At 43.9% G+C, this 11,656-nt stretch overlaps 2 protein-coding genes across 2 annotated transcripts; both read left to right on the top strand.

The window, feature by feature from the left end:
• The first annotated feature begins 1,590 nt into the window (after nt 1-1,590).
• LOC124185538 lies at nt 1,591-2,828 on the top strand. The gene is made up of 2 exons (XM_046576412.1): nt 1,591-2,152; nt 2,248-2,828. Exons 1-2 carry the CDS (start codon nt 1,591-1,593, stop codon nt 2,826-2,828), a joined length of 1,143 nt encoding a protein of 380 aa, XP_046432368.1.
• A 150-nt stretch (nt 2,829-2,978) lies between these two features.
• On the top strand, nt 2,979-4,514 carry LOC124185537. Its single transcript, XM_046576411.1, has one exon. The coding sequence runs from the start codon at nt 2,979-2,981 to the stop codon at nt 4,512-4,514; it is 1,536 nt and encodes a 511-aa protein (XP_046432367.1).
• Nucleotides 4,515-11,656: the final 7,142 nt, after the last annotated feature.

The following is an 11,656-nucleotide window of genomic DNA, read 5'->3' as shown; positions in this document are numbered from 1 at the left end:
GAAGTGGAAGAACATACGATAGTATGAATGGATATGCAGCATTCTAGGGTAGAGAAACTGGTAAAGTCATAGATTATTTAACAACAAATCGTGGTTGTAGAATGTGTGCCCTAGGTCATCCCAAATCAGACCACGATTGTAGGCTAAACTTCGTTGGAAGTGCAAAAGCTATGGAACCTTTTGCTGCTGCAAGTATGACTTCCAGGAGTAAAATTTTTGAAGAGCATAATATTGAAGTTGGAATTTTAATTGGAGATGACGACAGCTCAACAATTGCTGCTGTCCGTGCTGCAAGCCAATCACAAGTGATTAAGTTCTCGGACAAAAATCTCACTAGTCGCGGTGTTTCAAACACACTTTATAAATATGCCAAAGCTCACAAGGAATTGAAAAGTGTTGGATTTTCTGCTGCTGTTACTGAGCCGCGAGCACGGGCCGCCGCTGCGCGCGCAGCTCCTCTCTGGAGTCGTACGGCCGCCTGGCTTCGCTGCGTTATCAGTCCTCGCTCCGTCACGTTGAGCTACGTACGCGGTCTTCGATAGCGCCTCCTTAATATTATATTCTTCAAACATTTTATTTCTAAGTTCCCTCTTGTATAGGTCAATCAGAATTCTTCAATTTTCTGTTAAAATAAACCTGACCTCATTTCGAGCAACTCACGATTTTTATTTATTCACCGTTGCCAACATCGTGGATTCCTTCATGGTCCTTCGAGCCGGATAATTGCTGAATAAACACCCTCGGATAGGAATCTCATCCACGTAAGCACAACTCATATGTGAAAAGAAAGACAAAGGCATTTATACGGTAGCACGGGCCGTCATATCGAATTTAGAGCAAAAAAAAAAAAAAAACGGAGCAAACGCCATGCTTGTTTCTCTCACTAATGTACTCTCTATATTGTACTATTTCGAGATCGAATACGTGTACGCTGAACACTATGAATTGGCAAAGGGACATACTTAAACTGCAATAAAGCTAAAGGCAACCAAAACAAAAGAATGTAACACCAAGTGCTGTCTATCAATATCTCTCTCTCCCTCTCGCTCACGCATGAGTTCGAGATCGATGCTCGCTTTATAGCTGTCAATGCTATCTAGCTCGAGGTGCTGAAAGCGTGACAAGGTTTGATCAAGGCGTCCAATGCCTGACAAAGTGAACCGTAAATGGTTGTTCATTCAATATCGCAACGATAATCCTTCATTTTGTGTAAGAATTTCACAGCCGCGTCACTTTGAGTTTGCACACCTCACTGCCCATAGACGCCGCCATGTTGGATACACGTCGTGCCGCGTCTACTTCTCTCCCTCCCCTTTCTTTCTCCTACTCGGGCGACGAAACTACACTTTCGACTGCTACTGCCTCAAGTAGAAACATGAATACAATGCGGCGGCCAGTGCCGACTTCAAGCTGAAGATTTGCGAACCTACGATATCCCTCCGTTTCTTGATTTCAGAGCGAACCATGGAAAACAACAATCTTCTGGCCGCTCAGCAGGCGCTGCTTACAGTAATTCGCAACTTCACTCAATTTGTGATAAATACGCCAAATGATCAATGGAGCCTAGGATAGGTGCAGGTGCGATTTGAAATGCTGAATGCCTATTGGGCAGATTTCCAAGGCAACCATCTCGCATTGATCGAGGCAGGTGCGAACGCAGCAGATGGCTACAACGGCGACGCAATCTACGCAGAAATCGAGAACCTCTACATTGAGTCGCAATCAAAACTCTACAACCTTCGCGACCAGCTGACTGCAACTTCGTCTAGAACCCCAGTCGCCCCAGGAGAGATAACACTATGCTCCCAGCACTCAAGGTCAAATAATAGCCGTTTAGCACCGATGAACATACCTACGTTTTCCGGACGCAGAGAAGACTGGGAAGCATTCCGCGACGCATTTTTCGCCATTGTCCACGAAGACGACCAACTTAGCGACGTTCAGCGAGTATTTTACTTACGCAATCATGTTGAAGGAGAGGCCAAACAAGCCGTATACAGTTTCCCAGTCACTGGAACGAACTACGCTGCAGCCTGGGAATTGCTGACTACTCGATACGAGCACCCAAGGCTATTGGTGTATGATCATCTCAACTCCATACAAGACCTGCGTAAGCTCACCAATGAAAACCCCAGTGATCTTCAGCATCTATGTGATTCTCTCGAGCGCCATAGAAAACAACTGGAAGCTCTAGGCCGTCCAGTCTCTCATTGGGATGCTTCATTTCGATCGCTGCCAATCGTCTAGATTCAGAAACACGTGGCAAGTGGCAAGAGGAACTGGAAAGATTAGATACAGCTACCGTTGATCATAGAACAAGAATGCCGACCTACACCATACTGATCAACTTTCTGAACAGTCGATGTCGAACGCTCAAATCGATGGAAGGTCCAAAATCCACTCCAAAACCTACGGCGAGACACCCACCAGGTCCTTCATTCGAGCCAAGAAAAGTCGCATACCCAGTTAAGTACCCTAACGCTCGAACGTTTGTCACTAAAGGCTCAGGAAGCTGTGGATATTGCCAGAGTGATCATTACACCGGGCACTGCGAGGGATTTCTTGCGCTGCAACCTTCAGCACGCCGTGACCTTGTGGCAAAAGCAGGATTGTGTTTCAATTGCCTTCGATCAAATCACACTGCTCGATTCTGTCCGTCTCGACTGACTTGCTCTGGGTGCGGAGCACTGCACCACACTTCTCTACATGAAGAACAGAAACGAGCAGGGCCACCTGTATCTGCGCCTATTCCGATCAAGCGAAGCAAAGAGAGTGGAAATTCAACCAAGGATCTGAAGTCAACGACTCCTCCATCCACCAATATGTGACTAGCCATCCTGCCAACAGCGATGCTGCAAATTGGAAGCGATCGTGGAAGAACCATCTCTGCTCGAGTAATGCTAGATTCGTGCTCTGAAATATCACTGACTTCGATTTCTTTCCTTCACCGTGTCAGTGCTTTGGCAGAACGTGTAGACATGAGCATCAGTGGTGTTGGCGGGGAATTCATCGATCGCTCGCAATTCAAATCACGTCTACAGATACATCTTCCCGACTTGGACAGCCCCGTTGATTTTGAAGTATACTGCATAAAACGCCTCGGTCTGAGTACGCCAACTACTCGGATCCCTCAGAATGTTGGAGAGCTTTGGCGTCCCTTGCAATTGGCAGATGAACATTTCGATACACCAAGCCCTGTGGATATACTTATTGGGGCAAACCTTCTCCCGACCTTAATGCGGTCCGGGGTCCTGCGGAAAGACATGACAATGGCACAAAACACCGCAGTGGGATGGATCATTTCGGGCTGCATCGCTCAGCCGACGACGTCGACCACTACTCGACTCTGCCTTACACAAACTGGTGTCGAACCTCATTGGTATCAACAACTATTTCAACTTATTCAGCGATTTTGGGAAATTGAGAACGTGCCCCATGTCGTGAGACAGTCGCCAGATGACAAGATTTGTGAAACTATCTTCAGTCAGCATCAGCGTGACGCTCAAGGGCGTTACATTGTACCACTGCCTGTTCGGACAAACCTCCTTCATCTGCTCGGCGAAAGCTTACTCGGTGCTCTGGCTTCACTGGCTGCGCTTCTCCGACGAATGAAAAGAGATCCAGCACTGGCTCGAGCCTGCTTAAATTTTATGAACGAGTATTTAAGATGTGGCCACATGAGAGAGCTACCTGAAGAAGAAATACATCAAACTGACTCACCGATATACTACATACCTTTTCATGGGATTTGGCAGAGAGGAGATCTCGTGCAGAAGCTGCGCGTAGTATTCAATGCATCACGGTCTACGTCTAGTGGGTACAGTTTGAATGACGTTCTGTACACCGGCCCTAAACTCCAGACCACCTTGTGGCTCGTGTTGGTTATATGGCGTATTTATCAAATCGCCTTCAGTACTGACGCTCAAATGATGTACCGTCAAATACGCATAGCAGAGGAGCACCTAAACTTACAACGAATTGTTTGGGGCCCTCACGAGGATTTACCTGCCAAGCATTATCAGCTCCTCTCCATCACTTATGGCACGTCATGCGCGCCCTACCTCGCTCTTAGGGTGATGAAACAATTATGTGACGACGAAAAGGAGGGTCGTGAGGCTGCAGCGAGAGCTTTACTCCACGAGAGGTACATCGACGACATTTTCTCTGGTGCCGATAATATTCCCGATGCCCTGCGATTGCGAGACCAAATGATCCAACTCGCCCAAGCAGGAGGCTTTCCCCTTCGCAAGTGGGTTGCCAACACTCCCGAGCTCCAACAAGATCTGCCTCCGGAAATGTGTTTGCGTCCATCATGGGTTCGTATCGGTGAAGACGGACCTGTCAATGAGCTGGGAATTCACTGGGATCCTCAGGCTGACAACTTTCGTTTGGCTCCACCACAACTCGCGCCTGTGCAACGCACAAAGCGCGAGATACTTGCCGCTGTCGCAAGCATCTTTGATCCATGTGGATGGCTTGCACCCGTCACTTTGTTGGCCAAAATGTTGATGTAGGATCTGTGGCGGGCTGGTCTAGATTGGGATCAGCCGTTACCGGCGTCAATGTCAAGGCGCTGGGACAGTTTCAAAGAGAACTTGGGACGGATTTCGGAAGTCAGTATTCCTCGTTGGTTAAAGACCTCACCTGGGCATGCTGTGGAACTGCACGCCTTCTCTGACGCCAGTCGCCGTGCAATGGCTGCAGCTATACACATTAGAGCTTCTCAAGATCCATCCGTTCATACTGCATTGTTAGTAGCCAAGACCAAACTGGCTTCAATCAAAAGCTTGCGTCCTAAAGAAACAAACCGAGCCTCGAATGACTATTCCACGACTGGAATTAAGAGCAGCTCTAATAGCTGTGAAATTACTGAGAACTGTGGCCGAAGATTTAAAGATTTCCAATGGCAATTGCTACGCTTGGACCGACTCTAAAATCGCCCTTCATTGGATTTGCTCGGACGAGCCTGTCGGCAATTCGCTGGTGGACAACTACGTGAATCAGATACAAGAAACGTTTCCCCGCGCCGCTTGGAGACATGTATTCAGCGAATTAAATCCAGTAGACGTCGCCACACGAGGAGCTGAATTGACTCGCCTCTTGCACGAACGTTCATGGTTTGACGGACCCACCTGGCTCTCAAATCCGTCTACTTGGAAAGAGATCCCGTCACATCCTACTCCAGAAGCAGTGACCAGCCATGCTACCACCGTTTGCGAGAATCTGAACTTGAATCCATCTTTCGTAAACAAATTTTTAAGGCTACTGACTCTGCTGCGATTCCTAGTGAGATTACGTCGTTGGATACGAATTCGGCTTCAACGCACGCCCACTGCCGTTGTTCTGGGGCCCATGACTGCCGTTGAGCTTCACGAAGCCTTTCTCGCCTGCGTTCAACTCAGTCAAAGCCAATACTTTGCTTCTGAAATTGCGAGTCTTCGGAGCGGGAACAATCTTCCCAATCGCAGCGTGCTACGAGGATTAGCCGCTCACGTTGATTCCAAGGGCATTTTTCGCGTAGGTGGACGCTTACAGCACTCCCTACTATCCTACGATGAACGTCACCCACCAATATTGTCTGGCACTGATCATCTGGCTTGGCTGATCATCAACTGGGCGCACGAGAAATCACTTCACGGAGGCTTTCGATCAACATACGTCCAAGTCGTTCGTCGAGCGTGGATCATCGGTGGTAAAAGAAAAATTCGGACTTTCATCCAAAATTGCGCGATCTGCATCCGCTCTTCTCCCCGCCCATTGGAACAAGTTATGGCTCCCCTGCCTCCAGAGCGCATCGTTCCGAGTGATCCCTTCGCTTACACCGGTGTTGACTATGCAGGTCCATTTAACGTTCTTGCGGCCAAAGGTCGCGGTTGTCATGCAACCAAAGGATATGTTGCCGTATTTGTGTGCTTTCAGTCAAAGGGAGTGCACTTGGAACTCGTTGGTGACCTCACAACAGAAAGCCTTCAAGCGGCATTGGAACGATTTACCAAGCGACGTGGCAAACCTAAAGAAATTTGGAGCGACAACGCCACGCACTTCCATCGTGCGGACTGTGAGATGAAACAAGCTCTCCGCTCTCTCAATTGGGATCAGGTTGCAGACGTTCTCGCCACTGAAGGTATCACTTGGAAATTTATTCCCCCTGCTGCTCCTCACTTCGGAGGGCTGCGGGAAGCTGGCGTAAAGTCCTTCAAAAGACATCTCAAACGAGTTGCCGGCCCAAGAAATTTGACATACGAAGAGTTTTCCACGTTGCTTATCGGTATTGAAGCCGTACTGAATCGCCGACCTCTCTCTCCGCTCTCTAGCGATCTCGATGATCTAGAAGTTTTAACAGCTGGCCATCTGCTAGTTGGAAGACACCTCGGGTCGATACCCGAAGTTCCTGCAGATTACGGCAATCTCGACCACTTGACTCACTGGAAGCTTGTGAAAGCAATGCGGGACGAGTTGTGGAAAAGATGGAGCCGAGAGTATCTAAACACGCTAAACAACGCCAAAAATGGTTGCGTCAGCGCCCCAACTCAAAGGTCGGGGATCTAGTTTTCATCTTGGATCCGAGTTTGTTACGTGTCAATGGCAGATGGCCTTTGGGACGCGTAATTCAGGTTCATCCGGGACCTGATGGGAACGTCCGCACCGTGACCGTTCGTGCTGCTACTGGCGAATACGTCAGACCTATCGTTAAGTTGGCTCTCATCCCACCCGCCGATCTTGCGAGGCCAAATGATGCCCGCCGCTAAACGAGTCTGGCTTTGGCGGGCGGCATTTGGACATCCACTTTCGTTCCCGGAACGAGGCGGGCGGTTTGTTGGATTTTCTGCTGCTGTTACTGAGCCGCGAGCGCGGGCCGCCGCTGCGCGCGCAGCTCCTCTCTGGAGTCGTACGGCCGATTGGCTTCGCTGCGTTATCAGTCCTCGCTCCGTCACGTTGAGCTACGTACGCGGTCTTCGATAGCGCCTCCTTAATATTATATTCTTCAAACATTTTGATTTCTAAGTTCCCTCTTGTATAGGTCAATCAGAATTCTTCAATTTTCTGTTAAAATAAACCTGACCTCATTTCGAGCAACTCACGATTTTTATTTATTCACCGTTGCCAACATCGTGGATTCCTTCAAAAAGTGACGCAATATCATATCTGCATCGGTGTTTCACATATGCAATTTCTCAAAATGCACGAAATATCAAAGAAGTAGCTGATGCTTTAAGAAATATTCCTGACCATGCCTTTAACAACCATAATAATTGTGGCCATTGGTGTAGATATGTGAAGAATCCTTTAACTTATGACCATAAAGTTATTAAAGGAGGTTTTCAGAGCCCTGATTTATATAAAGATTTAAAACATATATTCGGGAAATTAGCAGATAACGCGGATCGGTTTGCTGCTGGTGCATCTAGCCAAGCAAACGAAAGTCTGAATGCTACTATGACAAGCCATTACCCTAAGTCTCGATGCTACTCTCAGACGGCTTCTGGAGATTTTCGGTTTGCCTGCGTTTGGTGAGAAAAATCTCGGAGCAAGATACCTTCAAGAAGCTGCAACGAAAAGACTTTTATCTCCTGGCTTTCACACGACTAAATACGTGGACAGAAAAGAAAAAGAAGCAAAAAGACGATATTTAAGAACAAAACGTCCAGAGTTTCAAAAAAGGCGTTTGTTTTTAAAAGAACAGCGTACTAATCTGCGCAAGAAGATAGAAGATATGGAAGGTATCCAGTATGAACCTAATATGGGATTACTTTCAACAAATGTTGCTCACGACTCTATTCTTATAACAGAGGGTATAAATGAAGAGATCAATGAAGCTGATGATAATGGAACACAAGTTTCAGAACCTATTGCAGTATTTTTTGATTTGGAAACATCAAGCTTTTCAAAACAATCTGATATTCTTCAAATTGCGGCTCAATACAATAAATCCAAATTTTCAGTTTATGTCAACCCTACTCAAAAAATTGCTGCACAAGCATCTGAGGCAAATGGTTTAACAAATGTTAGAGGTGAATTGATGCTCAATGGTACTAGAGTACCATCGATTCCACTGAGATTAGCTTTGGATGCTTTTCGTAACTTCCTGACGAAACTGAAGCATCCGGTGGTTTTAGTTGCTCACAACTGCAAATTTGATGCTCCTATTCTTATTAATTCTGTTAAAAAAATGACTATGACGGATGACTTTGGGTCTGTGGTTGTAGGTTTTGCAGATACACTGCCTCTTATTGAATCAGTAACAAATCGTAAAGGAAAAGGAGAGTGTACTCTAACAGGTCTGGCTTCATGGCTACAAATTTCTGCGGATGGTGCGCATAATGCTGTATACGATGTTTTAATGCTGGTGCAAATTATTGAGAATCTTCAAATCACAACAAAGCAATTAATGGATCGCAGTATAACTTGGAGTGATACAATTGCGAGTATTCGTAATGCTGAAAAATCAGCTACACTGTTAAAAACACTCGACAAATTAGGAACTTGCATATCTACTGGCATGAAAAAAAAAATTGCTGATGCTGATATTACCTATGAAGATTTAATCAACACTTTTCGTGATGATGGGAATGCAGGAATAAAAAAATTATTAGGAAAAGATGAAAATGACAAAGTTCGTGTTACTAAAACTAAAACAATTATTGAAAATTTGTTAAATCATTTAAGAACCAAAGGTTTATAAAATGTTTAAGTTTTTGCAATATTGAGGATATTAGCATTAAGTTATTCATTATTTAATTATGTTTCATTTTATAATAAATAATAAAAATTTTATGAAACTTTCCTTGACCTATGTGACCGATTTCCTTTAACCTATTACATTGAAATTTTGAATTTCCCGCGTGACCCACCATTTGCGACGTTGCCGGCAACATAACCACATTTGCTGTGGCTGACTATTTTTTTGAAATTTCGATTTTTTAAACTTAATTATTTTTATAACCAAGCACCCTCAACTTAATTTTATTTTTTCAATAATTTTTGCAATTTTTTTTTTTCATACCTTGAGTTTTTTAAACCTTTCTCATTATTTTTTCATCATGAAATTTATTAAAACAAGGGTTGGTGTAAGGTCTGGTATGGCATAACAATGTTAAGCGACCTGTTTTTAATCTCGTTTTATAAATAAGCTATGCACCCTAGATCACTGAAATTTTAACACAACACGTATTACATGTATTTTTATCGATCTTGAAAATTTTAAATTGATCTCATTATTTCGACTTAACTCCCAAACCTCCTTAAGATTGCAGATTGACGTGCTGTCATAGATGCGAGTTAAGCAACACGCCGTCTTGGTAATAACTGCTCTCTTTCATACAGCAGTATAACACCAGAAGGCGTTTGCAGGCGCCACATCGATGTGATTGCAGTTCTGCTTGTACACGACGACATCGCACGCAGGACGGTAGACTATCGATGTTAGAGAATGGCATTCTTTCATGACTCGAAAACATTGCTCTCTCATCGAGACCTTTCTCCCGCGCACAATGTACGCACACACCCTCTGGCCCCCTCGAGTAGATGACCCTACGGCATATAGTGGTGGTGTAGAACTGATGATGAAGGTCTCGTTCTCGATCTGCCCAGCAGATCCGCAGCGGAACAAAGGATTCGGCCATACAGATGATGTCAAAAATTACTGGATCGTTGTTGTTAAAAAAACGCGCCATGCGAACTGAAAAAAAATTACTTTCTGAGCTATGTGATCAGAAATATAGTTTTTTTCAAAAAATAATCAATTTTACTTTCAGTTGTTACGCCCCGACGTACTGCCTTGGCGTACCTTTTTTTAAATTCCATTTCATTTCATTTCTTTGATTACTTCAATGCGCATATATCATTTCATCAAAATCTCATATTCTAATAACAGCGAGTTCCACCCCTCCTGGCAAAAGTCACGTAGAGACCAACAATGATCCCTAGTATAAGGTTCAACTTTCGTTTATTTAGCTGGTACCAAGAACTGAGATGAGAGACTGCTGAATTAGCATCAGTAGCGCTCAGCCTGAAAACTATCCCTCTTTTTAAGTTGAAACTATAATCAATAACTAGGATAAACCACTACCTTTGGAACCACCAAATTAAAATAGATTACTTATTAGGATGTATGAATGAATGTGTGAACATTGCATGTAAATATCTTTTGTTCATATTTTCAATGTGCCACCGACGAGATTGAGAATCGTCGGAACACCGTTGGAGAGCGTGAAGTGACGCTGACCATGTGGATTTGGGCGCCAGGAGGTCGCCTCGCTCCTCATTGGCTAATTACCGTTGTAACTTATACCAACTGCAGCTCCTTGGACCCTCGGGCCCAAGAAGCCGCGTCTTTCGTCTGTCAAGTCGCGAAGTGCGTGGACGTCAACCCGGATTAGCCTTCTCGAGCAAGAGTAGCGTTTGGAAAATCTTAGTTGTGACCGGCCTAAAGTCTCGCGCTAATTCGTCAAATTCGAGCATTCAGTTATTCTGTTGGCTGCAAGAGACTCACTTTCTTCTACGTTTCCATCTTTTCTGTGCTTTACTAAATCTCATCATTGCGCGAATAGACATTTTTATGCCATTCCATTTTCCATAATTAAATCGAGTTCGGCCCTGATTCAATCGAATCAGGTAATCTTAAGTAATAATAATAATAATTACACTATCATTTTTAATAAATAAATCGTTGCAATCACTTTTAACATACATCAAAATCAGTAAATTGACACTTTCAACTATAACTTTCGATAACAAGATATCATTCCAAATCTAAAAAGACTAAGTGACCGACGTTCAACATCATTCGATTGATCAACTCTTCCAAACTTGAGGTGAGGCCCCTGGTCCAGAATTCTACCGACGCAGACCGACACGATCCAACGGCTCTCAATCTCGTCGACCGATTCACCTAAAGCTCAGTCAATCCGAGTGTTAATCTTCGAAATTGAACGAATTTTTGTTTCACCTTTATAATCAAAATCTACTTCAGTAATTTTCATTCAAAACCAAGTCTAGAATTGGTGGCTAGCTTCACTACCCCCAATTAAATCGTACTTATTGTTTCCAAGAATTAACGAATAAGACTTAACAATAGTATATATAATTGATTTAAGATAATCTAAAAAGAGAGATACAATGCAATAATCACGACCAGCTAGTTAACCATCGTTCAGAGTAGATGTTCCTGGTACCAAATAATAATATCCTTTAGAATAGTATAACACACGATTTGTATAAACTTGAACACTTTATACATTCTTATTTTCGGCTCATATATCATTATCACCATTGATTGTTATCAGAAATTTCAATAACCAAATCGAAACAGAATATACTTCATCTCTTACCAGTTAAATCATATTAAACATTTATTATGAACGACCTTCTTCCCATTTTTATTATTGTAAAATTGCCTCAACAATTTAAACAAACCTCATAGACCTGTGCAGGACTATAGCAACACGATCCTACAAATTACCGGCTTATCGAAAGGTAGGTCTTTTCTTAGTTTTAATAATTATTCATTGCCGTTACGTGTGAGCTTGATTATTTAATTAATCATCAACTACCACCGCTCAGTACACCCTCACCCCCACGTATCACAGTCAATTGTTCAGCCATTATGATGATGACGACTCTGTGATAATTTGGACTATGACAATGATGATGATGA

The sequence above is a fragment of the Neodiprion fabricii genome, chromosome 6, assembly GCF_021155785.1.
Source record: "Neodiprion fabricii isolate iyNeoFabr1 chromosome 6, iyNeoFabr1.1, whole genome shotgun sequence".
Classification (NCBI taxonomy): Eukaryota; Metazoa; Arthropoda; class Insecta; order Hymenoptera; family Diprionidae; genus Neodiprion; species Neodiprion fabricii.
This window is presented reverse-complemented; position numbering and strand designations above follow the sequence as displayed.